At 44.3% G+C, this 20647-nt stretch overlaps 1 protein-coding gene across 2 annotated transcripts in view; it reads left to right on the plus strand.

Moving 5' to 3' along the window:
- Positions 1 to 20647, plus strand: part of SYNPR (synaptoporin) — a 186056-nt gene that overhangs the window by 82073 nt on the left and 83336 nt on the right. Inside the window, exon 1 of one of the 2 annotated variants that reach the window (XM_040359168.1) lies at positions 18510 to 19058. The exons of the other annotated variant lie outside the window; for it this stretch is intronic. Within the exon in view, the coding sequence (XP_040215102.1) occupies positions 19035 to 19058 (24 nt within the window). The 5' untranslated portion in view covers positions 18510 to 19034. Of the gene's footprint in view, positions 1 to 18509; positions 19059 to 20647 lie in introns of those variants that run through there. 2 annotated transcript variants of the gene reach the window in all.

Raw genomic sequence — 20647 nt, forward strand, 5'->3', positions numbered from 1 at the left:
TCTGTCCAGTGCCCTACATGTTCTTTTATATAATAAAAACTGTTCTTTCTGCATGGAAACTGTAGATTGTCCATAGCAACCAAAAGTGATAATAAATTAGAATCACTTGCAGAATTGTGCGATAGCGATTTGTGGGGAAATTCGTCAGAAAAAAAAAAAGTAATGACAGCGACAATTCTGCAACTGAGCAAATTTCAGTGATTTTGAGTTGATTACATTATTGAATAATTTTTATTATAATTATATTATTATTTGTTATAATTATTTATAATTATTTTTTATATTATAATTTATAATTTTGTTTTAAAAAAAAATTCATACCCGGGATGCCTACTAGACTCTTGTTTGGTCAGATTTAAGTGAGTTATTCCTAAAAATTACAGGTAAATCTGTGGGTGTTGTCACAAACGGGACATACATTTCTGCCTTGTTTAGACGATACACAGATGGTTATCGGGCGTCGGCTACAAATGTGGCCAGGAAGGCTAAGGGCCGTTGGAAGACTCCAGCTGTTCAGAGTGAGGCAATTAAAGGCCTCTATAAAGTAGGCCAGAGGATTACCACTAATTGACTGCATCACTCCTAAGGCTGTGTGAGTAGGAGAGCAGTGCCAGAAAGTCTCCTGATGAGGTGAGGAGACCATTGACTTTTTCCTGTGTTACAAATATCAAAAGACTACGGTTTGTGCTGTATGACCAGCATTGTCTACCCAGCAGTAGGCTGTGTTAGACTTCATAGATAGGTTCCTGTGTGGAAGGTAGACGCCCAAAGTGGCTAGGATTTATTTTATGTTTGATTTTGTTTATGCTGTTTGGATGCTTGCAATTGTTTTCCAGCAAGATGGAAAAATAAACCAGAAACTTTGTTTTCAACCGTCTTCGACTGCCAGTCTGTAGAAATTCAGTGTGTGGTGAACCCATCCAAGGGGTCACACACCCCGCTACCGAGCTAACCCCTCACAAGGCCTACAATGTAAAACACCAAATTTCCTTGAAAAATAATGGTACCGCTTTCAGCACTTTTTTTCTGAAATAATCATACCGCCAGGGAGGTTAAATCCTTTTTCTTCCCCATTCCAATGCTTGGTTTGAACTTCAGCAAGTCGTCTTCACCATGTTTAGATGCCTAAATGCATTGAGTTGCTGCTATGTGATTGGCTGATTAGCAATGTGTGTTACCAAGCAATTGAACAGGTATACCCTTTAAAGTGGCCGGTAAGTGTACATCCTTATAGGTAGTAAACTTCACAATATAACACATTTTCCTAACACATAATGACCCTATTGATAATATAATATCATGAACCTCTGGCCATGAAAGGGTTAACCAGAGTACTCACAAATGATAATGTCTGTGAGTATTGATGGCTCTCAGGCCAAGTGGAGAAATCTTTTGCTCACTGAGGAATGACCAAAGAAGTGCATTGGTCCAAAAAGTGATAATCGATGAGGGCAACCACATATGGTCATGAATAGAAGCTAATCCATTTTATGGCCCATACCGTGATTGCCTTTGATGCGCTTTATAGACCCCATTATGCAGCACAAACGAAACCTGCAACCTTACCAGATGTCACAAACCGTAAAGCCTTTTGTAGAACGCCGAATGTAACTTCTTTTGATTTACCGAGAGGGCAAGCAACCTAACAAGTCAAATGATATAACTTCAACTGATGAATACCAAGAGGACAAGGAACCTGAAGAGTCAAAATAAATGTATCCCAACTTTCATCACTCACGCTAGGCATTGGCCAAAGGGATAGCGCCAGGGACAGAATCACGGATGCTGATTCCAAGACCTCAATCTCTGCTATTTATGGTACATTGTGGATTGACCATTGACGTTGAATAGTTATAAGGTGGACCACTCATCTAACAGGCTGTGCATGGTACACAACTGGCCTTATTTATTTAACCAGTTGATATCCACATTTGCTGTGCACACAGAAATAAATAATATTACTTTGTCACCAAAAATAAATAAAAAAATGTCCTATGCTATGACAAGGGATGTTGTTCACCCCTTGTCATAGCAATAAAAGTGATAAAAAAAATGTACAGTTTGAAAATAATTAAATAACATATTATTAGAAAAAAATTAACCACTTAACCCCCGGACCATATTGCTGGTCAAAGACCAGAGCACTTTTTGCGATTTGGCACTGCGTCGCTTTAACTGACAATTGCGCGGTCGTGCGACATGGACAGTGTAGTGGTCATTGTAGTGTAGTGGACAGTGTAGGAATCAGGTAGTGTAGTGGACAGGTAGGTCAGTGTAGTGGTGGCAAGTATAGGAAGCAGGTAGGTTAGTGTAGTGGTCAGGTAGGTAGGTTAGTGCAGTGGTCAGTGTGGGAATCAGGCTGGTTTGTACTATTGTAGGAAGTGAAGGGACTTGGGGGGTGCTAAAAGTCCACAGGTTAGGGGGGCGCAAATTACTTGCCTTGCCCCGGGCGCTGACAAACCATACGCTACTGATGCTCATTGTGGCCCGCGACCGATTACCAAGTCGATAAAGTGGCCCTCGCTCCTCAAAAGGTTGGGCCCCCCTGGGTTAAACCAATGAGAGCGGTCTGTTTTCATCGGTCCAAACCGATCGTGTGTGGGCGCCATCGGTTATTTATCCATCAGTTAAAAAAAAGCAATCTGGTTTTAAATTTAACTGCATGCTCAGAATCAAGTCGACGCATGCTTGGAAGCATTGAACTTCGTTTTTTTTAAGAACGTCGTTGTGTTTTACGTCACCGCGTTCTGACACGATCGGTTATTTAATCGATGGTGTGTAGGCACGACTGACCATCAGTCAGCTTCATCGGTTAACCAATGAAAACGGTCCATCAGACCAATCTCATCGGATGGACCGATCGTGTATACAGGGCTTTAGTCTAGATTGTTAAGACATCTGCATGTTTATAACTTTCAGTCTTGTAGGTTGGCAACACTGGACCGATGCATCGCTGTAAGGTAAGGTAAGTATTTCTGGAGGTTTAGTCCCACTTTAAGTAATCGCTGTTATCAGTTGTTAATAAAGATCAGCCCCCATTTTGCCCAAATCCTGTGTACTACAAAACTACAGTATAAAAAGTCTTAAGCCCTGTACACACGGCCGAGAATCCTGTCGTAAAAATAGTTTTTCCTTTTTCTCGATGGGATTCTTGTCTAGCTCTCTTTGCATACACACTGTCAAGCCAAAATCTCGTTGTTCTCAAAGGCGGTGACGTACAACACGTACGACGGCGCTATAAAGGGGAAGTTCGATTCTACTGGCGCCACCCTTGGGGCTGATTTTGCTAATCTCGTGTTACCGCGTGTTAGTAAAAGTTTGGTGAGAGACGATTCGCGCTTTTCAGTCTGTTACAGCGTGACAAATGTGCTATCTCCATTGCAAACGCTGGGCCAAATTCTCAAAACCATGTGTAAATTTAGGATTATCTAACTTATGTCATTTAAGTTACGGCGCCCTAAGTTGGTGTCGTAACTACCGTATTCTCAGTGCATTTGCGCACAAAACTGCGCCATCCTTAACTTAAGTTTCAATGCCTAAGGCGTGGTTATGGCAAGTGGGAATGAAGTGGGCGTGCTTCATTGTAATGAGCCGTGACCCCATGCAAATGAAGTGCCGGCCGTACTGCGCATGCGCGCACGAATCTGGACCTCAATGCGCATGTGCAGAACTTTGGTCAGCGCAATCAGTGAGATAGGTAAAAGGCCAAGCGTACTTAGTTTGAAGATCGCCCTGTGTCTAAATAGCCCCAGTCAAACACACTTCAATTGCAAAAGTATTTCCCTGTGTTCCCTTCCTAAAGCAAGTTGCTTCTGCTTTGAACGTTTGTCAGTGTTTGTTGGTAAGATTGTTTTGTGAGAAAAGTGTTTGTGGAGTTGGAGGGTATAGTTGGTGTTTGTTTTTGCTAATTTGTTTTTTGTTTTGATTGTTTGCCTGTTTGTTTTTCCTAATAGTATTTTTTGGGTTTTGTTTATATTTTTTGTTTTCCTTTTTTGCCTGTTTGTTTTCGAATTAATAGTAGCTGTCTGTCTATTTTTTATTTTGGCTTGTTTGTATTTTCTTTGGTGTGTGTGTGTATTGTTGTTTGTTTGTTGGCTGAGTTCCCTGTTGCTGGGTGTTGTCTGTCATGGCTCCCAAGCGCAGGAAGCTAAATTTTTCACCGGCAGAGAAGCATATACTTGCTCAGGGCGTCATTAAATTTGGGCGATTTCTCCATGGCCCTGAGAGCCACACCACCACCCCGGCCAGGAGGAAGGAGATCCTACAAAAGATCACCGATCGGATCAATGCGGCGGGGGGGGGGGAGACCAGGACCATCGCTGGAGTTCAAAAAAAAATAAATGACTTGAGGAGCGTGTCCCGGAACAAGCTGGCAACGCTGCATGCCCATACCAGGGGCACTGGAGGAGGGGGACCCTGCCCAGTCAGGATGAGTGAGGAGGAATGGGCAGTGGCCCAGTGTTTCCACCCACAGCAGGTGGTGGGCCTGCCTGGCTTTGACAATGATCCTCTTATGAGGACAGGTAATTTTTTGGAATTTCTATCTGGTGATTAGCATGTGTGGGTGGGGGAAGGGAAGATGTGCCAAGTGTATGGATCCAACAACCTGTGATTGTTTTGTGTCCTCCCCAGATGGCCAGGAGGTGGCAGCCCCATCAGCCCAGGAGGTGGCAGCCCCATCAGCCCAGGAGGTGGCAGCCCCATCAGCCCAGGAGGTGGCAGCCCCATCAGGTCAGGAGGTTGCAGGCCCATCAGCCCAGGAGGTGGCAGCCCCATCAGGTCAGGAGGTTGCAGGCCCATCAGCCCAGGAGGTGGCAGCCCCATCAGGTCAGGAGGTTGCAGGCCCATCAGGGCAGGCTGCTGCACCACCCCCAAGACAGGCTCATGCAGAGTCCCAAGAAGGGCAGGATTCGCCATGGGAGGGGAGTGCCCACAACTCCCCTAATTTGGATGTTGAGTGGGAGGAGGATGAGGGGGAGGAAGATGACAATATTCTGATTGGGCAGGAAATAATGATGGGCCAAGATATGACTTTTGAATCATCCCCTGAGGGAACCCCACAGGCGCCCAGAAGTCAGGCCACCATCATGGGTCGCCCCTTCCAACCCTCCTCCAACATGCAGCAGCACCCATGGCTCACTCCAACTCCTCCTCCAAGGCCACAAGCCTCAGGGGCAAGTAGGATGCCGACCCCTGAAACCAGGGGGGGGTTGGTGCGTCTGCCGGTCAGTCTGTTGAGGGACAATGTCCGGCAGACCCGCAGTCTGTCTGCAATACAAAAAACTATCAGCAAGGTGGAGCGCAGCCTGGGTGCAATGAGGGAGTCACTGGGTGACGTGGCCACCAACTCCGTGGGGGTCATCACCTGTTTGTGGGACCTGAGGAACGCCACAACAGGTGTGGCCCAGGAGGTGACTGCCCTCACCCAGGCTGTGCAGGCCAATACCCGGGCTGTGCAGGCCAATACGGCTGCCATAACTTCCTGTCTGACAAGGATAGCCGTTGCCTTGGAGGGAAGGCCAGCAGGAGGACAGACACCAGGGGAGGCTGCTTCCTCCCCTGTACAGTCCCCCCGCCCTCAAAATACTCCCTCCCCTGCACAGTCCCCCCCCCCTGAAAATACTCCCTCCCCTGCACAGTCCCCCCCCCTGAAAATACTCCCTCCCCTGCACAGACCCCCCCCCGTGAAGATCCCCCAGTTGGCCGTGGCCGTCCCCGTGGCCGTCCCCGTGGCCGTCCCCGTGACCGTGCCCGTGGGCAGCCCAGAAGGAGCACTCGGCAACATCCCTAATTTGCAGGGGTACTTTTTTTTTTTTTTTTTTTTTTACACTGTACTTATGATTTGGTATATGTGTGTGAATGATGTGTGAATGTGGGGGGATGGCATTCCTGAAAACATAAGGGTGTCACCCTCAGTTTTGGTGGAGTAGGGATCCCCAGGACCAGGGAGAAGTCATCCTAGGTTCCTGAATGGTGTATGAATGCACAGTGACATAATTGGAGCCGTGGCGGGGCGTTACTGCTCCCAAGTACCAAAGGGGGGGGGGGTACTTGGATCTAATCCAATTCTATGTGCATGTGATGTGTCTGTGCTAGGGACCACAGTGACGTGCATTCATGCATTCTCATTGTGAGATAATTAATGTGCGTTTTGTAAATCAAAATAAACATTCTGTTTGGCATATAAGTAATGTGCATTTATTTAGCAAAATAAAGATTTAAAGGTCACATAATCTCTGTGATTTGGTCTTGGCAAATCAAAAACAAAAATTGTATTAGGATGCATTTACTGGGCAAAGATGCCTTCAGACAGTTGTCTCCTGATTGCCTGGCCCTCAGCAGACCGGGTAGAGGGGTTTGGGGGGGGGGTTGCCTGGGTGGGGGGTTAGGTCAGGAGATATCTCCACATGCATGCCCCTTCTTAATGCAAAATTGTGCAGTATGCAACATGCACCAATAATTTTGCATACAAAGTCTGGGGAATACAATAGTGTACCCCCAGTCTTGTCCAGGCATCTGAATCGTGACTTTAGCATGCCAAAAGTCCGCTCAACTATAGCCCGGGTCTGGACGTGCACCTCATTGTATTTTCGTTCTCCGGGTGTTTGGGGGTTCCGAAAGGGGGTCATCAGGTGGGGTCCCAATGCATATCCTGAGTCACCTGTAAGGGAAAAGACAGGAGAATATTAGTCATGCATGTGCCCCTTGTGATGTCTCCATCATGGGGGGGGCATACCTGACACCAATGTCACTCACCAATCAGCCAGCTGTCTCCATACACGTTCATCTCCAAGTCTCTGTAGATCTTGGTCTGCCTTAGTATGAAACTATCATGGCACGAGCCGGGAAACTTGGCACAAACGTGCCAGATGAGGCCATGTGCATCTACGATCATCTGGACATTGATTGAATGCCAGCCTTTCCTGTTTCTGAACAGGTGTTCAGTATCATGGGGGGGCTGGAGTGCCACATGGGTGCAGTCAATCGCCCCGATGATCTTAGGAAAGCCAGCAATATTGTAAAAGTCTGTCATTGCTTGCACACGCTGGTCCTCCTGGGTGGGCATGACAAACTGATGGCTCATGCGCCGCAGTATGGCAGGGACCACCTGATGTAGGCATTTACTCATGGTTGACTGCACCATCCCAGCCACACCTCCAGATGCTCGCTGGAAGGAGCCACTCGCTAGAAAATGCAGTGTTGCCATAACTTTTTCAAGAGGTGTCAGGGCATGGGAACGTAGGGTTGGGGCGATTAGATCCTCATGAAAGAGTTGTGTAATCTCCAGGATGGCCTCCCTATCAAATCGGTAGTTGCCAATGACCTCATAAACTGGCATTTGCCAAATATCACGGCGTGGCCGATAAACACGCGCCTGTGCCCTCATCCTCCTCCTCTGTGCCCTCCTCCTCCTTTGTGCCTGTAAGGCAGCAAGTGCCGTCAAAATCATTGCTGGTCCTGGCATTTTTCAACAACAAACTTCACAACTAGAGCTGTAACTCCCTTCTGCAAACCCTTCCACAGCATGTGTAAAATTAGGGCTGGTTTTATAATGTGGAAATTTAGTCAGAAAAACTAACAGGTGCGCACAGGGCGGAAAATACGGCACACACACTTAATTCTGAGAATCGCCCTAACTCCCTCATTTGCATCTTTGCCTATCAAAAACAGCGGCGAGCCTAGCGTAATTTGCGCCCGGGAATGCGCAGGTGTAACTACTTTAAGTACGGCTGAAAATACGGAAATCTTTGCTTAAGTCATTTTGACGATCGCGCGCAAATATACGCGCCGTGTAAAATTAGAAAAATGGAGTTAAGTCTGCGTATCTCTTTTGAGAATTTGGCCCGCTACTTTTACCGAAAGTGCGCTCCCGTCTCATACTTTATTCTGACAATGCACTGTTTTTTAAGACTCGGGAAAGCATACACACGAATGTTTTCTCGTTGTAAACCAGCCCAACGAGAAACACGACGAGAAAATTGAGACTCCCGATGAGAAAATATATAGCAGGTTCTTTTTTTTCTCGTCAAGATTCACAACAGTTTTCTCGACGAGAAACCATACACACGAATGGTTTTCTCTGCAAAAAGCTCTGCCAGCAATTTCCTTGCCGTGAAAAACAAGCGTGTGTACAAGGCTGTATTTAGCACATCTTACCTTATTAATAATATGGCAGCATTTCTTTTTTTTAATTTGTTGCAACTATAAAGACACAGGGTCAGATTCACAGTTGAAATACGCCGGCGTATCTACTTATACGCCTGCGTATTTTCAAATTTGCCGCGTCGTAGCGTTGTTTTGAATCCTCAAAACAAGTTACGACGGCTTCGTACGCCTTCGGATCGTAGGTGTAATTCTCCGGCACCCGCTGGGTGGAGTTTGCGTCGTTTTCCTGCGTCGGGTATGCAAATTAGATGTTTACGGCGATCTACGAAGGTACGCGCGTTCATTGCATTCGCTTACGTCGTCGCTAGTCGGCTTTTCCCGTCAGAAAGTTACGATTCCTCTTTAGGTGGTGTAAAATTACACCATCCATGTTAAAGTATGGCCGTCGTTCCCGCGTCAAATTTTAATATTTTTTTTTTGCGTAAGACGTCCGGGAATACGAAACGACGTAACGCACGTCGCCGTTCAAAAAATACGTCGGGGCGCCGTAATTTCACGCAAAGCACGGCGGGAAATTTCCTAACGGAGCATGCGCAGAACGTTCGGCGCGGGAGCGCGCCTAATTTAAATGGTACACACCCCATTTGAATTAGGCGGGCTTGCGCCGGACGGCTTTACGCTACGCCGCCGCAAGTTTACACGCAAGTGCTTTGTGAATCAAGCACTTATGCTGAAAATTTGTGGCGGTGTAACTTAAATCAGTTATGTTACGCCAGAGCGCAGGTATCTGAATCTGGCCCACAAATGTTAAACCATCACACTTAAAGCGGAGGTTCACCCAAAAAATTTATTTTTAACATTACATTCAGCCGAGTTGTCCTAATTTACAATCGGCTGTTTTTTTAGTTTTTTTTCCCGTACATACCGTATTTTCACCGCCGCTTCCGGGTATGACTCAGCGTTCCTATCTGATTGACAGGCTTCCGACCGTCGCATACTGCGCGTCGAAAGAAGCCGAACGTCGGTGCGCAGGCGCTGTATAGAGCCGCACCGATGTTCGGCTTCTTTCGGCAACTCGTGACGCGCTGTATGCGACGGTCGGAAGCCTGTCAATCAATTAGGAACGCCCAGTCCCGCAGAAGACATACCCGGAAGCGGCGGTGAAAATACTGTATGTATGAAAAAAAAAAACAGCCGATTGTCATTAGGACAACTCGGCTGAATGTAATGTTAAAAATGTATTTTTGGGTGAACCTCCACTTTGAGAACAACCTAAATTTGTTGAACGTGACAGAAGCAGCAACGGAACTGTCGAAATTTGGCGTGGGACTTTGTAATAAGGCCATACCACCAGAAACTTTGCAACTTTTTCATTGAACTGTCCTGGCAGTGTTTTAACAAACTAAACATTGTTTACTGAAGGTTTACATCTATTTCAAGCAAATGAATAAAAGGTACAGCATGTTGATATCAATGCCCCCCTTAACTGCACAGAACATTCTTTTCAAAGCTTACAAGACTTGTCAGTTCAGCATGCAAATTATGAATGTGTTCAAAGGCTTTGATTGGCACCTCTGAAGTCTCAGATCCCAGATGTACATAAGGGTCTAGCTTGGGAAATATCCAGTAAACTCAATCATGCAGATCCTAAATTACACATATTAGCGACGTGTAAGAGAAATCTGGCATCACACAATAATAGGAAATCACTGCATGACGTTTACTGTGTGCTGGAGAGTGAATTTATTTCACCCACAGTTTACATTTATTCTGATCATTCTATCAAAATCTTGTCGTTAAAGTTTATTTAAACCCAGAAAATGTTATACTGTATATTGCAACTTAACAGTTCTTAGATGTGGTAGCTGCATTTGTTTTCTTTTAAGACTTTTTCCCCCCTTTATTTTCACCTGTGGTCTAGCTAGTAAATCTGTTGGTTTTTAACTTCCTTTAACCACTTAAGACCCGGACCTAAAGGACCTGGCCAGTTTTTGCGAGTCGCTTTAACTGACAATTGCGCGACGTGGCTTCCAAACAAAATTGGCGTCCTTTTTCCCCCACAAATAGAGCTTTCTTTTGGTGGTATTTGATCACCTCTGCGGTTTTTAGTTTTTGCGCTATAAACAAAAATAGAGCGACAATTTTGAAAAAAAATAATATTTTTAACTTTTTGCTATAATAAATATCCCCCAAAAATATATAAAAAAACATTTTTGTTCCTCAGTTTAGGCCGATACGTAATAATCGTTTATTGATTGGTTTGCGCAAAAGTTATAGCGTTTACAAAATAGGGGGTATTTTTATGGCATTTTTATTAATATTTTTGCTATAAAAATGCCACTGACAGTGAAGGGGTTAACACTAGGGGGCGGGGAAGGGGTTAAGTATGTTCCCTGGGTGTGTTCTAACTGTAGGGGGGGTGGACTGACATGGGGAAATGACTGATCTTCTGTTCATACATTGGTGGCCTGCGCAAGAGCCAACGTTATAGTACGGGCTCTCGCGCAGGGGAGCCGACCTGCCGCCGTAAAACAACGACGGCTGGTCGGCAACTAGTTAAAGTGTTTATTAAGGCACAAGTATAAGTCTATGCCAGCCCCTCTATGATACTCAGGCATAGCACGCTGTATATGGGTTTTCTAAAAAGAAGCTTGTAAATACCTATTTGGAGCTATTTTCAGGCCAGTCACATGACTCACGGACGCTTTTCAGCTCCGATATATGGATTCTGCAGGAGGAGCTCTAACTTTTACACAAACCAATCAATATACGCTTTTTGGGATATTTTTATCTTTTTATAGCAGAAAGTAAAAAATATTGGCCCGGATTCACAAAGCACTTACGCCGACGTATCTCGAGATACGCCACGTAAGTGTAACTATGCGCCGTCGTATCTGTGCGCCGTGCCCACAGAACTAGATACGCCTGAAAATAGGCTTCATCCGACTGACGTAACTTTCCTACGCTGGCGTATCGTGGGCGCATATTTACGCTGGCCGCCTCATTGCAAATATGCAAATGAGGGAGATACGTCGATTCACGAACGTAGTTGCGCCCGGCGCATAATATACGCGGCTTGCGTGAGACTTACGTCCGGCGTATAGTTATTCCCCATCTATGAGGCGCAACTCATGCAAAGGTATGGACCAGGGAACAGCCGTCGTATTTGACGTTGTTTACGTAGTAGTACGTGAATAGGGCTGGGCGTAGGTTACGTTCACGTCGCAGGCAGTGATCCGTCGTATCTTAGGGAGCAGTTTCGACATGATTCTGAGCATGCGCACTGGGATACGTCCACGGGATGGCGCATGCACCGTTCGTTTTAAGTACTTCTATGACGCTTGGCCCATCATTTGCATGGGGTCACGCCTCAATAGCATGGCTCACGCCCACTACCTCCTACTCTGGCATACGCCGAGGAAACCCAGCGTATCTTTAACAGCGAGTGCTTTGTGAATCCAGTGCTTGCCGCTCTGCGCTACGCAGGCGTAGCCTAAAAAAGATACGCTACACTGGCATAACTATGCGTCGATGTATGTGAATCCCGGCCATTGTGTTTTTTTGTCTAAATTGTTGGTCTTTTTTTGTTTATTAGCACAAAAAAATAAAAACAGCAGAGGAGATCAAGTGCCACCAAAAGAAAGCTTCATTTGTGTTAAAAAAGAACATACATTGGGCCAGATCCACATAGATCGGCACCGGCGCAGCGTATCAGAGATACGCTACGCCGCCGTAACTTACTTGGCGTTCTTTCAAATCCACAACAAATTCACGCCGTAAGTTACGGCGGCATAGTGTATTTCTGGCGGCAGAATTCAAATCGGCGGGTAGGGGGCGTGATTCATTTAAATGAAGCGCGTCCCCGTGCCGAATGAACTGCGCATGCTCCGTTTCGAAATTTCCCACCGTGCATTGCGCGAAATGACGTCATTTTTTTTTTAACTTAGATGTGAATTACGTCCATCCCTATTCACGGACGACTTGCGCAATTTTTTTTTTGAAATTTCGACGCGGGAACGACAGCCATACTTAACATGACAAGTCTATCTATACGCCGCGAAATACCAGCTTTAACTATACGCCGGAAAAAGCCGACTAGAGACGACGTAAGAGAATGGGACGGCCACGCGTACGTTCGTGGATCGTCGGAAAAAGCTAATTTGCATACCCGACACGGAAAACGACGCAAACTCCATCCAGCGGACTCCGAAGTATTGCACCTACGATCCGAAGGCGTAGGAAGCTTTACGCCTGTCGGATCGAACCCAGATGCCGTCATATCTTGGTTTGAGGATTCAAACGAAAGATACGACGCGGGAAATTTGAAAGTACGCCGGCGTATCAGTAGATACGTCGGAGTACTCTCTCTCTGGATCTGGCCCATTATATTTAGGTACAGTGTTGCATGACCACGCAATTGTCAGTTGAAATAACGCAATGCTGTATTGAAAAAAATGGCCTGGTCATGAAGGGGGTAAATCTGAAAGGCAACCCAGATAGGAAGGATAACTGTGTTGAATTGTAAGTCTGTTACCTTGCTGCACATTTTCACTGGCAAGTTGTACACTCGCAGAGCACTTGAAGCACAAGTTCTAGTAGATACTTTTCCAATTTGTAGCAATTTTCCTTGCCAAGTCTCTAGCAAGAGCAAAATTGTAGTGGTGAGTCTACAGCAAGAGTGCTGCAAGTCTACAGCATGACAATTCAGTCACAGTGACCCCTGTGGTGGGATGACTATTGCACAACATAACTGAGAACTTGCAGAATGTTTGCAAAAAAAGTTGATCTGGAGTCATGCAATGCGAATCGGGTTGCCACCTTTTCTATAAGTCAAACCTGGACACGTTAGCGCCACACAGCAATTTTGTTTTATACATATATTTTGCTAATACATAACATTTCTAATCATATAAAGTTAATAACACGATTCCTCCTTTACATCAGAGTCCACAGAGTCCCCCTTTTACATCTGAATCCGCAGAGTTCCCTTTTACTGTAAGGGGGGACTCTGCAGACTCTAATGTAGGGAGAACTCTGGGGACTCTAACATAAGGGATGCTATGTGAACCCCGATTTAAGGAGGGGGAACACTGAGAACTCTGATGTATGGAGAGGACTCTGATGTAAGGGGGAACACTGTGGCTTCTGGTGTAAAGGGGAACTCTGATGTAAGGGGTGCTCTGAGAACCCTGATTTACCTTAGTGTACTCACTCAGAGGCAGGAGAGAGAAGGGGAGAGACTTCAGTCACAGACAGGGATGGATGGTGAGCTCACTCACCCCTTGGCAGTCAGCACCTCTCATCCAGATGTATCTGAAGCTGCTGGACTTCAAATTTCTGGCCCCCACTTTAATTTCCTGAGACACATCCCTGGGGATTGGAGTGTGGGAAGACACAGAGGGGAAGGGATAGGAGGAAGAGGTGCAGATCGAGCCCTATCTCCTCTCCCATCTGTGTGTGTGTGGGGGGAGGGATTGTTAGTGCTGGCTTTGGGCACCATGAAAGAGAGTGTAACCATAGCTTCCAACTGTCCCTGATTTGGAGCAATGTCCCCCTGTCCTTCTTTCCTCCCCACGTGTCCCTCATTTTGGTATGATCTATATATATATACTGTATATGTATATAAAATGCACGTTTTATCTATCAAAAAGTTTTTTTTTTTTTATCTTTATTTAACCACTTCCATACAGGGCACTTACGTACCTTCCCGCCCAAGCCAATTTTCAGCTTTCAGCACTGTCGCAATTTGAATGGCAATTGCGCGGTCATGCTACACTGTACCCAAACAAAATTGGCGTCCTTTTTTACCCACAAATAGAGCTTTCTTTTGGTGGTATTTGATCACCTCTGCGAGTTTTTTTTTGCGCAACAACTAAAAAAAGACCGAAAATTTTGAAAAAAATTACGTTTTTAGTTTTTTCTGTAATTTTTTTGTAAATAAGTACGTTTTCTCTTTCAATTACGGGCACTGATATGGTGGCACTGATGGGCACAGATGAGATGGCACTGATGGACATCGACAAGGTAGTACTGACGGGCACAGATGAGGTGGCACTGATTGGCGGCGCTGGTATGCGGCACTGATGGGCACACATAGGCGGCACTCATGGACACACATAGGCGGCACTGATGGGCACTCATGGGCGGCACTGATGGGCACTCATGGGCGGCACTGATGGGCACTCATGGGCGGCACTGGGCACTCATAGGTGGCACTCATGGGCGGCACAGATGGGCACTCATGGGCGGCACAGATGGGCACTGTGGGGTGGCACAGATGGGCACTGTGGGGTGGCACTGATGGGCACTGTAGGGTGGCACTGATGGACACTGTGGGGCGTCACTGATGGACACTGTGGGGCGGCACTGATTTACTTGTTGCCAGTCAGTGCCCATTTGTGGGCACTGATTGGCATCTTTTTTTTTTGCATCTTTTTTTTCCCATTTTTTTTTTTTTCAGACTTTTTTTTTTTTTTTTTTGACTTTTTTTTTCCATTTTTTTTTTGTTTTGCCCTTCCCTGGTGGGCATCCCTGGTGGTCCATGTGGCGATCCGAGGGGGGGCTGCGCTGATAAACAATCAGCGCGAACCCCCCCTGTCAGGAGAGCCGCCGATCGGCTCTCCTCTACTCGCGTCTGTCAGACGCGAGTGAGGAAGAGCCATCGACGGCTCTTCCTGTTTACATCGTGATCAGCCGTGGTTGGACACGGCTGATCACGTGGTAAAGAGTCTCCGTGAGAGACTCTTTACCGAGATCGGTGTTGCGGGGTGTCAGACTGACACCCCGCAACAACGATCGCTGCGATGCGCGCCCCCGGGGGCGCGCAGCGGCTGAGAATCCTGAGGACATCATATGACGTCCAGTCAGGATTCTACAACCACTTTGCCGCCGTCAATTTGTCATTGGTGGGCGGCAAGTGGTTAAGGTAAGCAGAGCGTACAAAATACAGGGTGGGCCATTTATATGGATACACCTTAATAAAATGGGAATGGTTGGTGATATTAACTTCCTGTTTGTGGCACATTAGTATATGTGAGGGGGGAAACTTTTCAAGATGAGTGGTGACCATGACGGCCTTTTTGAATTCGGCCATTTTGAATCCAACTTTTGTTTTTCCAATAGGAAGAGGGTCATGTGACACATTAAACTTATTAGGAATTTCACAAGAAAAACAATGGTGTGCTTGGTTTTAACGTAACTTTATTCTTTCATGAGTTATTTACAAGTTTCTGGCCACTTATAAAATGTGTTCAATGTGCCCTCCAGTAACATGCGGCGAGTGCTACGCTGTGGGCTCTTGCTGAATGAAGCTAGGACAGCCACTGATGTTTCTTCATTAGACCCCTTTCACACTGGATACACCTATAGCGGAGCGTTAAAGTCGCGGTAAAATAGCAGTGTTTTACCGCGATTTTAACGCTCGTTTCCCAGGAGCGGTACCAAAAGATTATGCAAACCGAAGGAATTTTATCTAAAAAAGGGTAAGGAATGGGCAACACCGAAGGTGTCGGAAAGGGATAGAGGGGTAAAAGGATGAGGGGGGGGACAATCAAAAAGTGTTTCCCAGCGCTAAACCTTTCACCCGATTTCTAAATGGCTTCATTTGTAAATTCCAAAAGCCAATATACAGGAATAGTAGTGGTAAAAAAAACACTTGTGGGTTTAACCAATTTTGTTTTTTGTACAATTCTCCTTTAAGGGGGTGTGGCAAGAGGTGTGTCCTATCCCTGCATACTTTTGCTAATAGGTGTCCCCAGGGCCGCCATCAGGGGGGTACAGGCAGTACACCTGTAAGGGGCCCCATTTTCTTTATATTTTTATTTAAATTTTTTATGTTCGTCAGCAACCAAAGTCCCCCCCCCTGACTTGTAAGGGGCCCCAAATGGCATCCCCCATTTTTTTCAGTCAGCACCCAAAGCCCCCCCCCCGCTTCTGAATTCACGGCGCCCCCCGCTTCTCAATTCGCGGTGGCACCCCCTCCGCTTCTCAACTTACAGCAGCTGTGTAAGGAGCCCCAAAATTCTTGATGGCGACCCTGGGTGTCCCTCATTCCCATCTCAAAAAGTTGCGAGGTATGGTGTAACAGACACTCTCTCAGCTTAGCCAACTGCAGCCAGCAACCCTGCTGGGAAGCCATAGTCCAGTTTGAATAATGTGCCGGGTTTCAGGCAGTCTGAAACCCGGATGCATGATTCCAAATTCGAACTGTCCGGGGGAATACCGGACAGGTGGCAACCCTAAATGCGGACTTGCTGCAATTGTGCAACAAGCTTGTGAAGCCTGGCAAGTCTAGCAATAGCTTAGCAAGTCATTTTCACATTGGCAGCACAAGTGCTTGCCACCTAAAGCCTCGTACACACGACCGAGAAACTCGACGGGCGAAACACATCGTTTTGCTCGTCGAGTTCCTTGTTAGGCTGTCGAGGATCTCGGCGAGCCAAATTTCTCCATTGCCGTCGAGGAAAAAGAAGACATGCTCTCTTTTTGGCTCGACGAGATCCTCGACAGTTTCCTCGTCGAAAAGTGTACACACGACCGGTTTCCTCTGCAAAAAAAAAAAAAAACAGCAAGTTTCTTTCTGGTTTTTGCCGAGAAACTTGGTCGTGTGTACGAGGCCTGAGAAGTAGTTAAACCCCCCCACACTTTGTAGGGGCATTGAAATACACCTCTGCCGGGTTAGCCCCCCCATATAAAAAAATGTGACTTTTTTTTATGCAGTTTGTTAGATCTTTGTTAGATCAGGTTAGATCAATCATTGTTTGCGTTAGATCACACACAGAAGAAGCAATATTAACAGTTATTTGCTGGGGGGGGCTAACCCATCATCAGCCCCCCCTTATCAATTTTTTGGGCCAAAAATCATTCAGGCTAATCGATATTCGTTAGATCCGGTAAGATCAACTGGTTTTAACGTTAGATCTCACATAATTAGAGACTTATTAAGTGATTAATGAGGGGGGCTGCCCCCCTTTAAAAAAAATTTTGGCCAAAAATCATTTAGGCTAATAGATATTCGTTAGATCCGGTAAGATCAACTGGTTTTAATGTTAGATCTCACATAATTAGGGACTTTTTAAGTGATTAAGGAAAATTAAACTTTTTAAGTGATTAATGAAAATGAAATGATTAATCACTTAATAAGGCCCCATACACACGATAGAATTTATCCGCAGATACGGTTCAGCGGACCGTATCCGCGGATAAATCCTCTCTAAGATTTCAGAGGATTTCAATGCGATGGCGTGTACACACCATCGCATTGAAATCCGCGCTGAAATCCTCTGCCGATGACGTGTCGCGCCGTCGCCGCTATTATGACGCGGCGACGGGCGCGACGCTGTCATATAAGGAATTCCACGCATGCGTCTATTCATTACGGCGCGTGCGGGGAATCCCTTTGGACGGATGGATCCGGTAAGTCTGTACAGACGAGCGGATCCATCCGTTGGAATGGATTCCAGCAGATAGATATTCTGTGCATGTCGACAAATATTTATCTGCTGGAAATCCATTCCAGGGGAGATTTATCTGCGGATAAATATCCGTTGGCGTGTACACACCATAGGATCTATCCGCAGAAACCCATTTGATGGGATTTATCTGCGGATAGATTCTATGGTGTGTATGGGGCCTAAGTGTCTAATTTTGTGAGATCTAACATTAAAACCAGTTGATCTTACCGGATCTAACGAATATCTATTAGCCTGAATGATTTTTGGCCAAAAAAATTGATAAGGGGGGGCTAGCCCCCCCTCATTAATCACTTAATAAGTCTCTAATTATGTGAGATCTAACGTTAAAACCACTTTATCTTACCGGATCTAACGAATATCTATTAGCCTGAATGATTTTTGGCCCAAAATATTGATAAGGGGGGCTGGCCCCCCCTTATCAATTTGTTGGGCCAAAAATCATTCAGGCTAATAGATATTCGTTAGATCCGGTAAGAAAAAGTGGTTTTAATGTTAGATCTCACATAATTAGAGACTCCCTAATACCCCCTAATTAATCACTTAATAAGTCTCTAATTATGTGAGATCTAACGTTAAAACCAGTTGATCTTACCGGATCTAACGAATATCTATTAGCCTGAATGATTTTTGGCCAGAAAATTTGATAAGGGGGGGCTGGTGACGGGTTAGCCCCCCCAGCAAATAACTGTTAATATTGCTTCTTCTGTGTGTGATCTAACGCAAACAATGATTGATCTAACCTGATCTAACAAACTGCATAAGTCAAAAAATTTTATATGGGGGGGCTAACCCGGCAGAGGTTGAAATACACGATTGTGTACAGAAAAATGCCTGCTAGCGGTGAAGAGCAGTGCAGCAGATAGCGCCCATATTTCACGATGACTATGTGAGAGACGTAATTCAGCATATTACAACAACATTACCATCATTTAAAGTCGATTTTATTTTAATCATTTCATAAACTGTAACTAGAAAAACCAATCTAGCTCATTGGAAGAAAAGTTCTTTCTTTCCAGGATGATGCTGAAGCCACCCAGTAAATGTCTCCTCCTCTTCGGATGTATTTGTGAATCTATACAGAGAGAATTCAGTTCTTGGCTTGTGCTATGAACCTGGAGTACAGCTAAGCTTGCAAAGGCACAAGAGGTTTTCTGCAGCAACTTTAAGTATCTCCCAGATCTCCCAGCCTTACAGAGGGCTTTGCACAGTAATCTCCAATGTTATGACAATTCTTGCCAAGAGGAGAGCGGGGATTTTTTTTTCTTGGTTGGTCTAACGTCTCACTTTCTCGGCATCAATTACACTCTGCTTCCCTTGATTTACTGTACTTTATGCAAAGGACAGGCAAGCGCATCTTTCTGCAAGAGAGCTTTTTGGAAACATTGCTCGTTTTAGCATGCAACAACCTTTGCCTAATTTCCAGAGGAAAGAGTCGGAATATCAATTTCTTTGTAAATGTGTATGGTGATATTTGCTCCGGTAAGTGATATAACTGTCTTTGCTTTTATAAACTATTATGCTTTATATTAGAATTATGCTTCTTTTGCATTGCACAGTTTTTATTTTTTTTAGCAATTTTTATATATATATTATAATTTTTTATATACAGTAAAACGTTGTTTTTCCGAGCATAATTCGTTCCAGAAACATGCTTGTAATCCAAAGCACTTGTATATCAAAGCCACAGTTTTTATTTTTTTAACAATTTCTATATATATTAGAATTTTTTATATACAGTAAAACGTTGTTTTTCTGAGCATAATTCGTTCCAGAAACATGCTTGTAATCCAAAGCACTTGTATAGCAAAGCATTTTTTTTGACAGAGTATAAAAGAGAAGTGTAGCAATAAGTTGCTAAATGTTGTACCTTCATTAAATGTAACCATATTGCTACACTTAGAGGCTTCTCTCTTCTCTTTTATACTCAGTTGTGACATGACGCTACTCTTATATCAAGACATTGCTTGTATATCAAGGCAAAATTTATTAAAACATTTTGCTTGTCTTGCAAAACGCTCTCAAACCAAGGTAAATTATAGTTCTTACGTACATTGTAAACATATTTTGAAAAGTGATATATTATGTATCATAATATATAAAATATTATATTGTATATTATGAAAAAATACAAATATGTGCTATGATATTAAAGGTGTCTATTGCTGAAGAATGGTTTGCAGATTTCTGTATCAAAAATCATCCAAATAACTCAAGTCGATGATTTTTTTATTAGACAAAAAAAAGGAAAAAGCAACAAGTGCCAAATTGCAACCAATTGGAATCCTTCTTTCACCAATTAGAACATCAAGACACTTGACTATTGATTGGCTGCTGTGGGTTTTTGCACTCTGCTTGAATTTTTACATTAGTAACTTGCATGTAATATTTACCCAACATTTATTATATTTATTTACCCAATATTTATTTACCAAAATTAAAATAAATAAAAAATAAATATGTATTTACCAAAATAAAAATAAAATAAATAAAAAATAAATATTTATTTACCAAAATAAAAATAAAATAAATAAACAATAAATATTTATTTACCAAAATAAAATAAATAAAAAATTAATATTTATTTACCAAAATAGAAATAAAATAAAATAAATAAAAAATCAATATTTATTTACCAAAATAAAAATAAAATAAATAAAAAATAAATATTTATTTACCAAAATGAAATAAATAAAAAATAAATATTTAGGGCCAGATTCTCGTACCTGCGGCGCAGCGTAACGTAACCCGTTTACGTTACACCGCCACATGTTTTCAGTCTAAGTGCCTGATCCACAAAGCACTTACCTGTAAACTAGTGTATTGTAAACACGTCCGGCGCAAGGCGGCCCAATTCAAATGGGGCAGGTACCATTTAAATTAGGCGCGCTCCCGCGCCGGACATACTGCGCATGCTCCGTTCGCAAATTTCCCGACGTGCTTTGCGCGAAATTACGACGCGCCGATGTGTTGAGAATCGCAATGTGCGTAACGTACTTACGCCGGGAAAACAAAAAAATTCAAAAGCGACGCGGGAAAGACGGGCATACTTTAACATGGTGGAGTAATTT

Source organism: Rana temporaria, chromosome 7 (assembly GCF_905171775.1).
Source record: "Rana temporaria chromosome 7, aRanTem1.1, whole genome shotgun sequence".
NCBI classification, from domain to species: Eukaryota; Metazoa; Chordata; class Amphibia; order Anura; family Ranidae; genus Rana; species Rana temporaria.